At 40.3% G+C, this 18116-nt stretch overlaps 1 protein-coding gene across 2 annotated transcripts in view; it reads right to left on the reverse strand.

The window, feature by feature from the left end:
* LOC143362224 (protein tipE-like) overlaps positions 1 to 17720 on the reverse strand; it is a 34816-nt gene extending 17096 nt beyond the window's left edge. The window contains exons 1-3 of one of the 2 annotated variants that reach the window (XM_076802206.1): positions 17166 to 17720; positions 10432 to 10767; positions 297 to 581 (exon numbers count right to left, since the gene is read on the reverse strand). In XM_076802206.1, the coding sequence (XP_076658321.1) occupies positions 297 to 581; positions 10432 to 10636 (490 nt within the window). In that variant the 5' untranslated portion in view covers positions 10637 to 10767; positions 17166 to 17720. Of the gene's footprint in view, positions 1 to 296; positions 614 to 10431; positions 10768 to 17165 lie in introns of those variants that run through there. The other variant, XM_076802207.1, reaches the window with a different exon arrangement.
* Positions 17721 to 18116: the final 396 nt, after the last annotated feature.

Genomic DNA, 18116 nt, shown 5'->3' on the forward strand with positions numbered 1-18116 from the left:
CGAGTACAGTGTTTTCTCTATATATGTCGCCGAGGCCTGGATGATAAACGTCGCGGAATCATCCCCTCTACCGCTGGCAAGACCCGTGCTGACATATATCGAGAGTTCACTGTATAGGCAGAATATTTAAAGATTTTTTGACACGGAGTTACGGGAGCTCGAAGTTCGACGGTTTTTCAGGTATGGTTTAGCAACGCTTTAATTAAAGTTTAATTAAAGTGGTGTGGGTTCGGTTGCTTGCTTGGACTCGGTTTATGCGAAGAGAGACGCAGACACACCCGGACGTCGTCTTATACCTGTAGGGAAGGGTTTCGGCAGTCCAGTTTCGTCGTCCTCGGCGAAGTCGTCGTCCTCCTCCACGTAATCGTACTCCCTGAGAGAGCGCTCGTAACGCGATTTTCCCATTGTCGAGCTGTCTTCGTCATCCTCAACAGCTCCTACCGCTCCGCCTCCCCCAACCTGTCCGTCGCTATCCTCAGACACGTTAGTCGGTAGCTTGTAGTTGACACGTATTTGCGTGCAATCGTACAGCTCCTTGGTGCAACCCTCTCTACAGGACGTCCATGAGCAGTTGCTCGTACCTGGACTCAACGGATCGTTCATGGACGCGATGCTTGAAAAGAGATTCGTTAACGACGAGATTTACGGGGAGACAAAGACCAACTTGCCGACTATCCGGTTCACTATCACGAACGGGGTTTGGTGCACGTCGAAAAATTCGTGCCACGAGCCTAGACCCTGGGAGCTCTTGATTCCCGATTTTATTTTGCCCCAATGGGCCTCGGTTACCAACATGATATACGAATATAATGGTTCCACAGGGTATCCCAAAAATGTTGTACTTCCTTACGAAAGGAGATTCGGGTGATTCCTCAGGTTATTTCGAGTCATTTTTTCCTTTGCGAAAATATTCTCCGCGGCTTTGTTAACGAGTTATTAACGAAAAACAACGACCAATCAGAGCGCTCACGGATACCAACATGGCGACAGGGCCCGCTCAGCGTGGCGTCGGCATTGGTCGAGCTGGAATTCGTCCGCTGCAGCGGCGCTCTGATTGGTCCACGGTTTTCGTTAATAACTCCTTAACGAAAAACAAGGATTAATCAGAGCGCCCACGGATACCAACATGGCGACAGGGTCCGCTCAGCGTGGCGTCGGCATTGGTCGAGCTGGAATTCGTCCGCTGCAGCGGCGCTCTGATTGGTCCACGGTTTTCGTTAATAACTCCTTAACGAAACCGCGGAGTTTATTTTCGCAAAGGAAAAAGTTACTTCAAATCACCCCAGGAATCACTCCTTTTAAGGAATTTCATTTTTGAGACACGGATGGGAGAACTGAACGTTTTTCTGTGCAAAGTAAATTCATTGTCAATGTACTACGCATTGCTGCGATAAAGAGCGCAGCCACGTAAGAGATTTGCAAACTTTGAAAATTTGTAGACTCGTTTTTGCATGTAGAATCACCCTTGGGACTACTTGTACCATGATTTCGGAAACACCCTGTATAACATGTTATGCTATATTCTAGCACATTATTCTGTATTCTAGTAGCACAGAGAGCATAATTTTAATTGATTGAAATCTAAAGATCTGATTTGTTCACAGCAATGAAATTGTTCACAGCAATCAATTGAGAAAAAGAAAAAGTAATTTGGAAATATAAAATCAACCTTTTTGTGACGAGATTTACGTTTACATCGAAATGATTTGCACACTGTCTTATTGAGACAATATCTTATCTCTCTTTGAGACTATACCTTATTGAGGACAATTATAAAATGAAGATATGTAAGTTTACTTAGGAAGACGCGAGTTGAATGAATGTTTTATGTTAGTTTTCGAACGAAAGTGCTATTTAACAATAACTAACCAAGTACCTATTCGTGAAAACCGGGCACGTCAAGAGCTCCACTGCAGATCGAAGAAGTGCTCGTACTTGGAATCTTTGATCGCTTAGAACGTCGCGCGAAGGAGACACAATCCGCTTGGAATTTTAGAAGTTCGTGCGTGAACATCCTGGTACAAGTGGACGGGTGATTAACTCGAGACAACGAGAACTCGTGAATTGTTGACGCAAAGTGTTGTTTCGTGGATCGAAAGCGGCTTAGTAATGCTCTGACGATCGTGAAATCAGTGTACCAAGGTTTTGCGAACACCAAAGGTTAAGCTAACAAATTTTCGATGTTCGTGTGTCAGTTGCAGTGAACATTTACAGTGACAATTAATATTGAACAACGAACGACACACAGACAAGTTACGTTTAGCTAATAATCGTCAAGATAATACCGTGGAATATTATGCTCGACCGTGCCTGTTAAAATCAATTAGCGAGAGTAAACCTCAATTATCGAGAAATTGACTGCTAATTACTCGCGAAACGGGAGAATTATAATACATATAACGACGAAATTGAGAATCGTCGTATAAAGTTACACTTTTTAACTGCGCGTAATTAAGAATCTACTGAATGCGTACACGCGTGTTTTTGAATACGTGTTGCCAATGTGTCTGACCAATTCTGGCTGTTTTCACTTGTGAGAAATATTGAGCACAGTACACGCTAACTTATCTGCTATCTATTAAGCTTATTATTAACTTTTTGCAGTCGTTCACAACTAATTAACGTCGAACAAAAATTGTATAATGCAGTCTAGAATATTTTCGAATTTGAACATAAGCAAAAGTATGTCAAACACTTGAGCTTCATCGTATTATGTCGTAAGCGTTCCGGATCAATCCCAACAATTATTTCCTTGAAAATGTACGACCATACGAAGGATATTTATTTGACTTTTAAAAAGAATATACTGGGTGTCCTATTTGAAGCGGACCACGCAATTATCTTCTACATTATTCATTATAGAAAACAGTGTACGAAATAAAACTGACTTTGTTACGAAAATGACATCTTATGATGATTAGGTACACGAAAGATACAAAAGTAATTGTTTCAATAAATCTGATCTTTTCTATTCTTATATTATTAAAAAAAAAAACGTATTCTAACTACATTAAAATATATAGATCCACTTAAAAAACCAAAGGCCACTCTAAAATATCAGAAGTATACCCATCTGGAAAAGATCTTTATAAAAAAAAAAGTATGTCAAGAAATAACTGTATAGTTTACTTCGAATGGGACACCCCGTACATCTGTCTAAACTACAGTCAGTTTGAAGATAGCAGCATTTCCTCAACGTTACAAAACTTTCAGCAAGATCCGTTCGGGGCACGATAAAAATGATTTTTCGACGTGCATCATTTATCAGAGACGAGAACACAGAACCATAAACGAAAGGACTGTACCTATACACAGAGGAGCGACCACGACCCGCGGGGGGATCGAACGCATAAATCGCTTGAAAGAGACGCAAAAGACAGGGAGACAAAGTTGACGAGGGAAGAGAAATGCACGGTGACTTCCTCGAGATTCTCGAAAACAGGAAAACTGTTGCGACATTCTCGACGATGGTCCCCGAGGCAGGTTGTGCGAAATTCTTTGCCCTGACCTGGTCTTTCCACACTGAAACTTTCACGGATGAAAGCTCCGGCAGCGATGTGGATAACGGGCCGAGTCAAGCTTTTTGGGCAACGTCCAATTTCTCCGCCATCTTTAATATGCAAATCTTTCGGGTTTTTCGACTAATTGAGCCTCGTTCAACTAGCACCTCTGACGATACGAGTCCAGAAACTGGGACTATAACTCTTTTCTCGTTTGCCAAACGTTATCATCGTATTGGGCCACATTTTACGGAAGTGTATTTATGCTACTGTGAAGCGCAATCGCACTTGCTTCTATTTAAACATTACCAAATGATTTTTTAAATAAATCTAGGGCCATTCGGAATAGGAAGTATTTTCTGTTCGATTACGTATTTTTTGTGGTAATCGAGCCTTTTTCAATTGATTCACCACGTGTTCTGATATTTTACATTTTACCGTCACAATACTTCTTGAATGCCTAACATTTTACTTTTGGAATCGATTTCCTGAGTACTTAGAAGTTACTTTTAAATTTTCTATTCTTTTTATTTTGCGGAGTTAATTCAATTCAATTTAATTAATTTTTAATAATTTTGCGTGTAATTGCTGGAATAGTTTTGGGGCACTCTGTATATGGGATTATAACAAACGCAAATTGTTACGGAGGTGAGGATACTTTTTGTCGCAAAATGGTGTAGCCTCGTGCATTTTTCTTACTTCGAACTTTGTCTTTGAAATCCTAATCAAGTCAGAAGTCCTAATAGACAGGGAGCAGACCACCACCAGTAGCATGAAACGACGTACAGCTGGAAGAATTAAACCTTTGAAGCAATATTGTTAATTCAGCCGTATTTAGCGATTATACGATGTGTATAATTGTAGAAGAATTTAATTGTGACCGTGAGTTAGAACGAGTGAGGTAAACAAGTGCATTCGAAGGTTTAATGTAAATTCACAGGATATACGAAAACTAGCATAATATTCGTAAAATTAGTACGGGCACTTCGAAATTATGTTCCGTAACATCCATAGAAGTATTAACACGACTGTAATGTCAGGTAGCCGAGCTCGGAAGAGTATCGATACAAACAACAGACGTCTATGGGAAGAACAGTGCACAGGGTAGCTCTAGAAAGAGGGGTGGAAACAACAATTAATAGAATATGAAATTCCAACACGAGTTAACGTGGTATAATTCAGAAAGCAACAGCATTCATACGCATTCAGGGTTGGTTACCAACATAATTACATTAACATGGTGGATAGTCATATTTAAATGCCACGGACTTATCATAAATCAACGATTTTAATCGCAGGCAAAATATATTTCATTTCACATTTCATAAAACGAGCAGTACAGGAACAGAAGTCATAAAATTATTTTAAATCAACTTTCAAATTATTTTTAAAAGTATTCCTACGGTTCATCGAGGGCCTTCACTTCATCGGCTACACTATTTATAAATACTAATGTATTTCAGCGTGGGGAAACTTATTTTAAGATACGTACTATACAGTGGTTAGAAACACATGTTATAAGAAGCTCAATTATATATAAAAAAAAAAATATTAAAAATATGGTGGTCTCTCTCCGAATGAGGAGGCAAGCTGGCGATGAAAATTTTAAACAGAATATACCAAGTATTAATATTATTCACTTTTTAAAAATCATAATAGAATTCTATTCTTCTGTTATCACTGTTTAACACGTTGACAGTCCCACGTACGAAGATATTATTCGCATTTACATTCACTGTTATCAAAATTATAAAGTTGCATTATAAGTAAGTAAATGATAACCGCGTAAAGTCTAAATAAATTGAATTTTGTAATTTTTATGAGGCAACAAGTACCAGTCACTTTCAATGCTCGGCAGTTTTAGTGTTAAGAATGGTTCATGTTCGTTTCATTGTCTGCAAGCATCCCGATTCTTGAGAACGAGTATCAAGGAGTAGTCTGAGCACTCGAATCGTGGAATAGCTGTTCCCTGGTGCCGTTGGCGTTCGATAGAGAACCTTAATTGTAAGCACGAGGGGTGACGAAAGAGCGAAGGAGTGTCACCGGGTTAGGAATACGTTCGATTTGCTCTAGACCAGCTCGAATACCGTGAATACAAAGACACCAGTTGCGTCGATCTTAGCACGTCTCCGTCTAGTGGCTCTTTAGTGGCTCTATTACATCGATATATCGATAACGTTGTGGTTCGCCGGGGCACCGAGCGACGAGACCAATTCACGGCATCGTTTCTTATCGCGATGATTCGCATCGATCCTCCCGAGAATGCTCGCATAATTTTCCTGCGACGCGTCTAGACGTCAATCTACAAATAATTCTTAAGGGCCAAGGGTAGTCACGTGATTTTTCCAGAGCCGGCAGGTCGGTGACTGTCACTCCTACTGTGTCACTCTTAATACGTTATTCTAAATTCACAGCCAAGGACTAAAAAATTGTTTAATAGCGATAACTCAATCTCATCGTCAGTAGTATAAGTCAATAATTTCTTTCACTTTTCTTATTTTAAAAGAGGATCTTTAAGCTCCTTTTTGCTATAGCGAAATCGTTAAGAATCCGTTTAACCCTTTCAGTGTTTAGTCAGTTCCCAGACGGTGCTTCCTCTGTACTATTTCTTTATTTATTTATCCAATGAATGGGAATCAATTTTCTGTAAATTCTGTGTTAGTTATGATTTGATGACTCCTTTAAAAGTTTGAAAAACTTTACCTATGTTTTTCAATTCTTATAAAATAGTTTGCGATTTAATTGACGATTACTCAATCTACTAAAAATCAACAGCGGAACATTACGGAACAGTTTTGTAGTGCAGCAACGAAATGATAGCGATCGGTCAAGCGTTTTGTAGTTGTTCAATATTTACACAGACTGTAACAGCTGTAACATCGATGGTGATCGATATCAACTACCACAAATAATTCACAACTGCTTCGAAAGGGATAAGGCACTGCTCTTGAAATGTTTTACTTTCGCATAAATTGTCACTGGGAAATTAAAAATGTAGAATTTATCAAATGAACATTGTGTCCATGCTCTTTTTTGATATTTCAGTCAATTCCGCATTGACTGACGAACACTTTGAACCGAGCGACATGCAGAGAACGCAATTTTCTGGCAAATGCGATTTGACGATTCATAGAGGCGCCGACACGCGGTGGTAAATATTATGACTGTCATGCAAATTTTTTCACACACGAATCATTTCCTCGTCAGTTGTACGTTCCGTGAACTAAAAGTGCTTTTATCAATTTCAAAATTGACCACTTGAAATTGAGTAATTGATTGCAATTGTGCACTTCATTTACGGACTAGCGGAGTATATGTTTTTGTTAAAATCAATTTTTTGATATGCAATGCTCTTGGAGATACGCGTGTTCAAATTATTCTTGAATTTAAAACAGCTCAGCTTCAAGACAAATTTACAAAATAGAAATTTATTTATAATTTTGAATTTCTTTAAAATTTAATATTGACTGACAGAAAACTAAAAATTCAATGTACGATTATTTCATTATAATATAACTTAATATTCCTGCTTCGCGGCGATCAGTATGCAGTTTGCCAAACATAAACTAGATTGTGAAACCGATATTTTTTTTCGGTTAAAATCATGTTCATGCGTAGCGTAATTTTTCCCTGGCTATGCGTAGCGCAGTCGTAATTTGTGCGACGAAACGTTCCGTTCACCGTTTAGCATTTTATTTGCATAAAATCGATGATACCCGCACATGTTCTTCCAACTTTGTCCATCCCCCGCTTTCTCTGTTGTTTTTCTTTGTTGGAAAAAATCAAGTAAGCGTGTGATAACTAAATCGATAAAATGTAATGGCTGTACAGGGTGGAGCGCAGTTCGCAGTTCTACCGGAGGCGAGTTTGTTTGCAAATATAAAACGAAAATACAGTAAAAAATTAATTTGTAGTGAATTTCATTCTTAATACACTCCACGTTCTACATTAATTGCACCAGAACTTCTGAAAAAGATTTCTGAAGATAACTGTCTGATGTGTCTGGCTATTACATACTATTTCTACTTACGTCGAACCTTAATAGTGGTGTAATCTATTGTTTGGTCCTACTACTTTCCCAAAAAAATAAATTGTGGAAATTTATATATAATATATAACAAATTTTTACTATAGAATTGACACTAAGCATTCACTACTGAATATTGTTATTTAAATATACGTGTATGTGTGAAATAAACTATCGCTTCCTAGTTATACTGACAACCCGTGTTTTAATGACGCAAGTCGACACTTCCATAAAAACGATTTAATTTTTTACTCTTCCACTTCTTGCAAATTATTGGGATAGATCTCCCATTGACTAGTATGCGATTACGTTTATAGACACGAATGATTTAGCCATTTTACACACGGAAATCTAAACATTAAATTTGATTGTCGTTCGCAAATAATTAAATTTCATGGTTTTCAGAATATGTTTCAGGGAAAATGGTGACGAATTTTACGTTTGAATTCTATGCTTGCTGGCATAAAAAGCAAATGTCGAGTCCGAATTGGTAACACCGAATGCGTTCACCCGAAGGAACATAAATGTATTTAATTCGTACGTCACAGTGACGTTTCGGCTAAATGTCAAGCTCATCCTTTTTAAATAATGAACGGAGGACAAGCGTTTCTCGGCTGCGAATCCGAGATATCTTTCATTAAATATGAAATTAAATGTCATTGCCTTCGTGTCCGTGGCCAGATACGGGATGTTGTATTCGTTGTTGCGAATCGGGGATCGATTGTCTATCGAAACAACCTTCGTTCATCCACTCGATGTCTCGAAATAGTTTTCTCAATCATTCATGCAAATCGTATATTCTGGCGGTGACCCTATTTCGTAAATTGGAACGAATCGATTTATTTATTCCGCAGTTCCTTCCATGCATATTCCGCATGATCTGTGGTATTGTAACCAATTGCAATTTCCAAACTGTTAGATGATTCTTGCATATTATCTTGCATACAATGTATTTTATACAGTGGTGGCAGTATGTTATTGTTATGCTAGCGAGAAAATAAAAGGTATTCTCGAAGCGCACTTTTTGATTCATTTAAATTTCATTTCACTTTACCTCGTCCAGTGTCTACAGTAGATTTATTATGAGTGTGTATTAATTTGCGAAGACGGATTAGTATTTCATTAAGCGCGAATTTAAATGGCGTATTTTTTTTTTATAAAGAGGGAGACAGAGTGAGACAAAAAGAAATGGATGGCGGAATTTTAAGTTCACAGTTTTGAATTCTGTATTTTTCGATATTATTATACCGTTAATTACATTGCATGTTTTATTAGGGACAACAGAAAATTCAAAATTCATTTAAAACTATTTGTACTTGTTTATTCTGTATTTATAGACGATTAAAAGTATTAATCGCGCGGGTTTTAGGCTTTACATAAAATTCTTATACAAATTTTTGTATCAGAATATTTTTTTATCTGCTCTGATATGTTTTTCGTGCGTAAGCTATCCTATGAAACATTATTGGAAATGATTTTCCAGTGAAATGTGAAATGAAATATTTTGTAGAGATTCAATTTCTTACTTCTGCACGTCTGCATTGGTTATTTGAATATTGGATTCCCATCGGACGCACATACGATCACACACATGGGGGTTGCATGGTCGAACAAACGAGAATTTTCAGGAAAGTGCAGAAAGACAGTAAAGTAACGAGCACACAGAAGACACGGTTCATACCATCATAGATGTTGCTTTCCAAAGATCAAAGGGTTCGAGAGACAGAAGTGTATCAACTTGACGAAGACAAAATTATTTATACTAGTGAAGAAAAGTATGACCGTCGTGAAAGCGTCGAGTTCAATGATGTTGATGGAATGTCTGTATCGTGGAACAAATTGGAGAAAACTCTGTACTTTGTGCAAACGCTGTGAGGCAATTTTAATAAAACAAACGAAATGTCGACGATAAAAAAATTCGAATTACATAAATTTGCGTGAAGTTATTCGTGGACGGGTCGTCATTCTATAAAAAATTAAATATTTTTATTTACTTCAATATTCTACTATCAGTTTATCAGTTATTAAAAATGTGCTTTGAACACTCATAACCATAAAGAATTAGAAATATAATTAATGCACACATAATACTACCCACTGACATATAAAGACTTTTTTTCTTAGAAACTGACGGTTCTTCAAATCTATTGTACGGATATGTGAACTTTTATACTCGTCATTTAAAAATGGAAGCTAAACATGTAAGAAATTATTGTATCAATATTTCATCGGAATAATATAGTATGTGCTGGTACGAGATAATAATGCAACAACTAGTTATATAAAAAAATAATGTAGTGGTCTTTTGTTTCATATGTATGCCACACAAAAAATATTGTATTGCTAAATAAATTGGAAGTTAAAAATTCCTTAAAAAAAAAATAACTAGAAAAAAAAACCGACGAGCAAAACGACTTTTCCGGGAAATCGTCAACAGATTATCGAAAGGTAAAGGAAAAGTTACGTTGGATAGTGTAACGAGCTATAATACGATTTGGAATAACTCAGTCCCGTATTTTATCTGTCAGAAACTGTCCAATGATTCGGCTATCGACCATACAACGACATGACATGCAAGTGTCACAGTCTTCAAGATCGCGTGGACTCCAAAGGTGGGTGTCCAGGTGAAAGCTAGCCAGAAATCGGTCGAATCGAAGGAACGTCAATCGAGCGTGCATCGGGACAACGGGAACCTTCCTGAATATGCGGATCCTGCCTATGAACGTATGTATTATGAATCATTCGGTCGGTCTGAGCTGTCTGGTCGTCCGGAAGAAGAATAGAAAAGTGGTGACCTCTAAAAGAGGATTCGTGGGGGTCGCATGCAACGACACAGAACGAAAACGAGACATCGACAAACAGACGATAAACACGGTTGTGAGGAAGAAGGGACCGATTGTTCACCTCTCCTGGACTCAACGTCGATGGTGATACACTCGGCTGGCCGAGTGTCGAACTGCATGAAGATGGTGGTGAAGGCGGGGTCGATGACGAAGGGGACCAAGAAGAGGAAGGCAAAGAGGCTGAAGATGCTGAGGAGGATGAAGAACCCGGTCGTGTAGAACAGCAGCTTCTGCAGGAACGTCTGTTTCTCCTTTTCGTCCGCCATCTCGGAGAACAAACGACAGTGCTCGTTTCAGTGGTGCACCTGGTTGACGTCGTCGTCGTCGGCGTCGGCGTCGGCGTCCTCGGCGTGCTCGCTGGCAGTCGTCACGTTCGACGTCGTTCAGGCGAAACGATCTAAGGACGATCCCTTTCTTTTTCTGTTTTTTTTATTTTCAAATCGCATCTCGCTCATTATCGCGATTAGAGCTATCGAGCTTTCTGCCGGTCGACGGTCACGATCATCTGTTTCATACTTTTGATACGCTTCCTCGTGATACTCCGAACCCCTCCTTCGTTGCATCGGTTTAGAATTAATATCAGGCTATGCGTTTGTAATAAAAATGTAAAATTTGAAACTAGGCAGATTGAAAGAATTTAAGAACGGCAATATGTTATCTTCATCCAGTACTATCTTGCTTTTAGCAACCTTTTTTAGAGACTTTTACTGATTCATGAAACTTTTTAGAACTTTTATCAAAGTGTTTGCGACACTTCCCTGATTAAAACGACACCGAGCACGACACAATCTGGATCGTATTTACTTGTTCAATTCGCGATATGGTGGGACCTCGATTATCCGAACCAATCAGAGGAACGCGGGTGTTATAGTCACCTAACTGCAGTGCTAGACTATGTCTTTACGCGTTTAAATGTAGAACACATATTCAAATAATTCTGCTCTGACGCCATCGGTTCGGATAATCGAGGTTCTAGTCTATCGTGAATTAGACACGTAAATATAATCCGAATTATACCGTGTTCGGTATCATTTCAATCAGAAAAATGTCACAAGTATGCTGGTAGAAGTTCTAAAAGGTATGCACATCGAATCGTGCCTGAAAAATCCCACGTACAATGGACGGAAAAATTGATTTTAGGTAGCCTGGGATTTCCGAATCTGAAATCTATTCTGGGATATCTATTTCAGTTTTGCCAAAAGTGTGATTTTACGGCACGTTTCAATGCATTTGTAGTTTCCGCGTTAGATTTAAGTGGCGATCGTCATGACTCTGACGGCCAGGTGTTATGCGGAGATTTATTCGCGCGTCGTGCAACATTGTTCTCGAGGACAAAAATGTCGAACAGAATACATTAGCGGGAGAAGCTCTCGGCAAAACTCGTCACGGTGTGAATCAAACTTTGCCGGGAAAGAGAAGCAACGCCTTGCAGTGGGAGAGTCGGAAAAGTTCCGACCGCGATGGCATAGAAATAGAATTATTTGCCGGCGGTATTACAGGAACACTTGAATGAGAAGTGGCTCGCGTATCCTGCGGTTCGTTCATTGTCATGATAATTTCGTACGCCTAAATACTACGAAATTGGCACGTGCCGGTTCAACGAATGGTGGGACAGATCCCTGAATCATAATCCAGGGCCCAAATAGCTTCATCTTATGCGGAAACGGGGAGACATCAACGTGGATAACACCTAACGCGCCGAATATCAATTATAAAAATTCCTAAGCAACCAAAGTTACTTAATCATCGTAATAAAACCGAAACTAGAAAGTTAAAATATATCAGAACGTCGAAAGCTCTCAAATTTAAGCAGGTGGAACCGAATCGGTCTTAAATTGGACACCCTGTATATTATTGAATAGCGAGTAAGAAATTCGCTTTATTTAGATTTATCGTACTAACTACCACGTTGCGGAGTTTGTGCGTTCATAACAAAAATTAATTGGTGAAGTATAAAATCGTGGGGACATTAAAAGAATTTCTGAATAGTGTCACGGCATTTTCAAATAATCAAAGGAAGAGGAAACATTTTTATTCAGTTTCTACTTCCGATTGTTGATTTAGAAAATTATTATTTGGCACAAAGGCCCACAGTCTACTGCTGTTCCAATATTCTAACAAAATTCCGTGCCTTCTATATTTTCGGGTGATATAGAAAATGGACGGTGCCGCGAACAACGTGTTAGAGGTATTTTTTATGTCAGGGAATTAGTTGATACTTAACAAGACGTGATATATGCATGGCGTCTGGCGCACGAAGCCATGCAATATCCGCGTGCGGATAAACCGCCGTTCCATTCCGAGTTTAACGCGTGCCTGTAGCTAGATAGCTGAACACCACTACACGAAAAGTCACACTTTCGAGATGCACCCTATGTATTAAAGGTGGATAACCGTTTGAACTCTCGGAAAACGTGTACATAAACCCAACTTTTTTACAGTGCAACGCCACGGTAGAAACTTCTCGTATATTGTTTTTCTTTACTACAGTAATACGATAGCATGGTTTATTTACCTGACAAATGCGAACTTAACGATTTTTTTCCCAAAAGTTGTACGAAATTTTATGAAGACAAATTTTCTACCTGATTTGCAACAGTCTGGAGCGAAATAGAAATTTGTTTTCTCTCTTGATATGTTTAACAAAAATAATGTAAAAGTATTTTAAAATTTCTCGAATGTTTCTACTGCTCTAAAATACGCCTACCCAATTTTGTGATAAACGCATAAAATCCGCAGTCTACATTTAAAAAACTCGAACTATTTTATGGAACATATCAGCAGTTATTTGTTAATTCAGTTTTTTCTAAAAAGCTTGGAAGATAAATAAATATTAGATAAACAGTTACAGCTTTTTACGAATAAATAAATTGTTTGGAAGGTTGTTTCAATTTTTCAAAGCATGCATGGCTGTTTCCATTTAAAGCATTTTTAAGCATATCCTCATGAGGTTTTCCTTCAGAAAACAGTTTCAAAGCGGAAGCTTCATTCTCTCGAACAGAGACGAATTCAGACTGGCTAAAAAACATTGCTGTTTCTTCTGTTTCTAAGCTGTTAACTCCGCAAAGTAGCTAAACAATTATTCTCGTACGAAACAGCGAGGCATCGTTAAATAAATCGTTGAGAAGAAATCTGTTTGTATACGCGGAACGACTACTCATAAACTAGATAGTGATCTCAGGGGAAATAAACGGAATTGTCTACCTTATCACCGTTTGCTGTAACTCGAGCACCCTATTATTAATTTCGTCGGCAGAATCGAAGAGTCAGCCCATCTCCAGGCATTCTTCGCGTAAGATCCTGACAGAAAATCGGCGAAGATTCACGATAAAAAGATGGTTGAGCAACCCCCGCAATCTTCCAGATTTTAGCTCATGAAATTGTGTAATCTCGCTCGATGCGAGCAACGTCCAATTAATTAAGGGGAGCGAAGGCAGAAGTTTCCATAAGCTCTTAAACTTGCCGGGACTAATTTGTATCGTGATATGCTGGAATGGTTAACGTCGAATCTTTTTCTTTACGAAGCACTTTATTCGAATGGAATTCCTTTCGTCCGGAGGACTCGGAATAGTTCCGGGTGACAGGGAGGATCGAAACGCGAGACTATGGTTTCGTAAACTTTGCGTTTTGTTCTACTTGAGTCGCCTTAATACAAAGAAACTATATTTCGAGACTACAGAGTGCTGTTCTCCTTTATTGACTCGGCATGGTTTCGTGCCGGCGAGTTACGTCAGAACAAACCGATGCTGCACACAGAGAGAGAAAGAGAGGGGGGGGGGGGGAGAGAGCTCAAAGGAGCGTTTTCTGTGAAATCATCCTCACCGGGGTCCTTTTGTCATTTCACAGTTTTCTCGGCTTTGCGTGCTCAACGTTTCCCCGAACAAAGACATCCATATCATCTCCGTTTGAACTCGAAGCTCATTACTCCCTAATTCAACATTCTCCCTAATTTCTTTTCTCTGGTACGCGACGAACTAGTTGGGCATCACAATGTCAGCTTTTCGTAAAATCGATCTCTCTGCATTTTCTTGACGAACGTAATTCTAAAAATATCTGTAAACATTTTTGTAATCGAACTACTATAATTGAAAAAGTTGTGCCCGTTTAAAGGACGAAACGATCAGTGGTTTCACCACTGCAGATAGACTTTCACAGTAACAATAGTTGATAAGAATGACTAAAACATGATTTCTTTACGTAAACGAAAGTCCTACTTTATTAGATATATGTATTAATGAACTGTATTATTTAAAATGGCGTCCATGACGGCTGGAACTTGAATCACATCAAAATCTTGATTTTTTTCTGTCCCTTGCAAGCTTCTGTTTCAGAGTAACATCCTTTTTGAAATTATCGAAATTTTTCTTCGGTTATCCTTGGCTGTTTGTTTCGCATATGCAAAATAGCCTGAGGGATGGACGCCAGTATAGTATAATTTTCTCAATATTATGCATAAAGTATGACACGCAGAGTGTGATATGAAACAATAAAACCATACGAAGTCGGATAAAATCGCGGCACCTTCATAATTGCGTACAAGTGGAAGTAAGCGGCAGTAGTCAGACATGCTTACTATCCGGTGTCAGACTGCGATCGATGAGGTTTCGAGGTAGATTTTTCGAAGAGTAACTCTCATAGTTAAAACCCACATTTCAGATGTCATAAATAGACTGCGGATTTTACGTATTTATGTGAACAATCAGCAGATAAAATATATAAAACATTAAACAGAAGGTCTTAGCACCGGAACAATTGAACACAAACAGTGACTAGTTTGAATTGTCTTTTAAAAATAAACATCTTTTGCACCTGAACGAATAAATATGTCAAGTAGGTGTCCGCAAAAACAATCTCGATAATTGCAAAATGAAGACTCTGGAATGCGTCATCTCGACAGGCCACATTTATCGAGACATTGTACGTTTCCTTTTAAAAACGCTTTTGAATAAATTAATGTATCGAGTAAGACTCCAGAAAAACAACAATCTTAATAATCGTAAAATATAGAGTCTCTAGCGTCAAAAGCTTCGACACATTATTTCCAATTTATTAGAATTATTACAGGAAGATACAAATTTTCGGCTTGTACTCCTCACGATTAATGCAGATAATTTTTATTTTGCGTGAAGATTCACAGTCCAGTTATGAAATCCAAATAAGCTGGTTTTTTAATGTGATTTTTAAAAATCGACGAACCCTATCACCAGAGTCAACATTTCGTACGATCAGACGAAAGTTGGCTCCCGGCTTCTTACAATTAACGCGGACAATTTAGCAATAAAATCTCTCGCTATAAAATCCAAATAATGCGGTTTTCAAAAATCCGACAGCGAGATCTAAGTTGTCGTAGCGTTGGGATAAAGCAGCTAGAGAGGCCGTCCCGGCTGAAATGATAATTGTCTCGCGCGAATCCCTTCCGGGAGAAAAAGTAGGCCCGCTTTGCGTTCGCAAAGGCACTCGACGTAAATCAACACGGTTCGAGCTAAGTGTCCGCGTTGATCACGCGGCCACGTCCCCACGAAACCAGGTATCCAATCTACACGGAGTAGGGAGGGCTGCATCGAAGATCACGAATGGCACCGGCCGGGTCTCGTTAATCAGCAATTAGTGTATACACGCTCGTACTTTTCAATTTGCCCTCGATGTCCGCCCGCCCATTGAAAGGGGCTCGATCCTTTGAAAAGACACCGACGAAACGCAAAACTCGAAACCGCAAGCCGACCCCTCGGGCCTCGGCTCAATCGCCTCATTTAAAAACTGGAGTTTCCGGCGCAGAAGAAAGCCTTCGTTTTCACCGAATCGTAAGCTCGCTTCCTCAAGCAACTCCCAGCATTTCCATTCGCCGTGCGCTCATTAATCCGCAGGAAAAATGTTGCACCCACCACGAAACTCTTCGGACGAACAATTTTTCGACAACGAAGAATTTCCGACCAATCCAATTTTCTACACCGTCGACGATCGTTCGTTCGAGAAATTATACCGGGTCTTTTTTCTTGGGAATTTAGGCAACATCGGTGGGGTGGATGCTGCCATCTGAAACTGGGCCAAAGGTTTCTTCGGAAACCTTGCCCCTCGTAGGTGTTCCTGGTCGGTTCAATTCGATGGGAACTTCAGAAATTAGATTCACCTTCAAAAACGAACAGAAGCGGTTCTAATCTTTTCGTACTCGTCGATTAATAACCATTAGAATGTTTTTCTATGTTCTCAAAAAATTTGAAGAAAATCGGAAATCAACACTCGGTACTATCAATCTGAAATAGTATCCTCTTACAGGGGATATTCACGAAGAAGCATTAAAGGATTCCTCGGAAATCCTCCCTCGTAGGTGACCCTTGCCCCTTCAATTCGATAGGACATCGGAAAATAGGTTGACCTCTCCAAATGACTGAACGTGTTTCTATTTTATACTCATCGTACGACAACGATTAAAACAGTTTACTGGATCAATGCAGTGTCCACAAATACTTCTCGATAAATGTCAAGAAAATCCTCCTTCCCAGAGGAGCTTCTATCAACGAAGAGGCATTTGACTAACGAGGGTGTTAAAGGATTCTTCGGAGACCCTGCCACGTAGGCGTCCGGACATACTAAAATAGTTGCAGGACAATCACCAGGTGTTCGGGAGGTCGAAAAATTTCAAGGAAATCGTGAAGCAACACTCGGTGGGTATCTGGAGTATCCCCGAGGCAGTATGCCCGTCCCGAAGGACATCCTGACCGAGGAAGGTGGGTCCTGTGCGACTCGGTCGACCGCGAGAAAGCTCGATTACTTCCGTTGAGAAACGAAGGTGGATACCCCCTACGAAGAAGAAGAAGAGAAATCGTCGGGGCTCTGCGCCCTCTTCCTGTGCCCCCGCATCCTGTCTTCCCACCTCCTTCTCTTCCCGCGTTCTTCGTTGACTGGCCCTTTCCTCCTCCCTCTCCGTGCTCTCTTCGTCGCCTACTTCGCCGCACTATGTCACACTGTCCACCGTACACATTTGTCTCACGATCTCGCAAAACCACCGCGCCTCGATCGAAACCGCGCGGTCAGGATCGGCGCTCGTGTGTCTCGGGCCACGATTTCCTCAGTCCGACCGTGGTGGCCACCTCATCCTCGACGATCTTTCTCTCTTTTCCTCTCCCCTAGTATTTTTCTTTTTCTTTTCTTTTTTCTTTTTGGATCGTCGGTTTCGTTACAGGTGGCCCGTGCTCGCTGTCAAGGCTATCGAGGCCCGTGGTCCTCCCTACTATAGGCCAGCCTCCATTCAAGCCTCCATCGGCGAGCTGGCTAGCCCCTAGCACGGCGGAAACACGCAACCCCGGGGGAAATTGTCGTCCTGGCCGCGGCGCCGACGGATGCCGGGCTACTGCAGTCGGTGGAACCTTTGGGCGAGCTTATTTTCGAGCGACGACAGCGCCACAGTGGCGTCTGGTGGCATCGACCGCCGTGAACGACGCTCACGACATCCTCGATGAACCACCACCGTTCAGGGCGTCCCCTGTCGCGGCCCTCCCTCGTCCGTTTCACCCTCGCACACCTACGTTCCGCTCGCTACTCCACGATCTCGCGCTTTTCCCTGACCCTTTGTTGCCCTACTCGTCCACGCACCATCCTCCTTTTTTTTTTTTACTCCCACCACCCTCCGCCGCCTGGTTTCCCGATTTCTCGTTTCCGCCCCGGCTATGGGACGCTGGGAACTCTTTTTCTCTGCCTACTGACCCGATCATCGATCCGGGAGTTCGGCTGAATCGACTGATGGAATGA

The sequence above is a fragment of the Halictus rubicundus genome, chromosome 16, assembly GCF_050948215.1.
Source record: "Halictus rubicundus isolate RS-2024b chromosome 16, iyHalRubi1_principal, whole genome shotgun sequence".
NCBI classification, from domain to species: domain Eukaryota; kingdom Metazoa; phylum Arthropoda; class Insecta; order Hymenoptera; family Halictidae; genus Halictus; species Halictus rubicundus.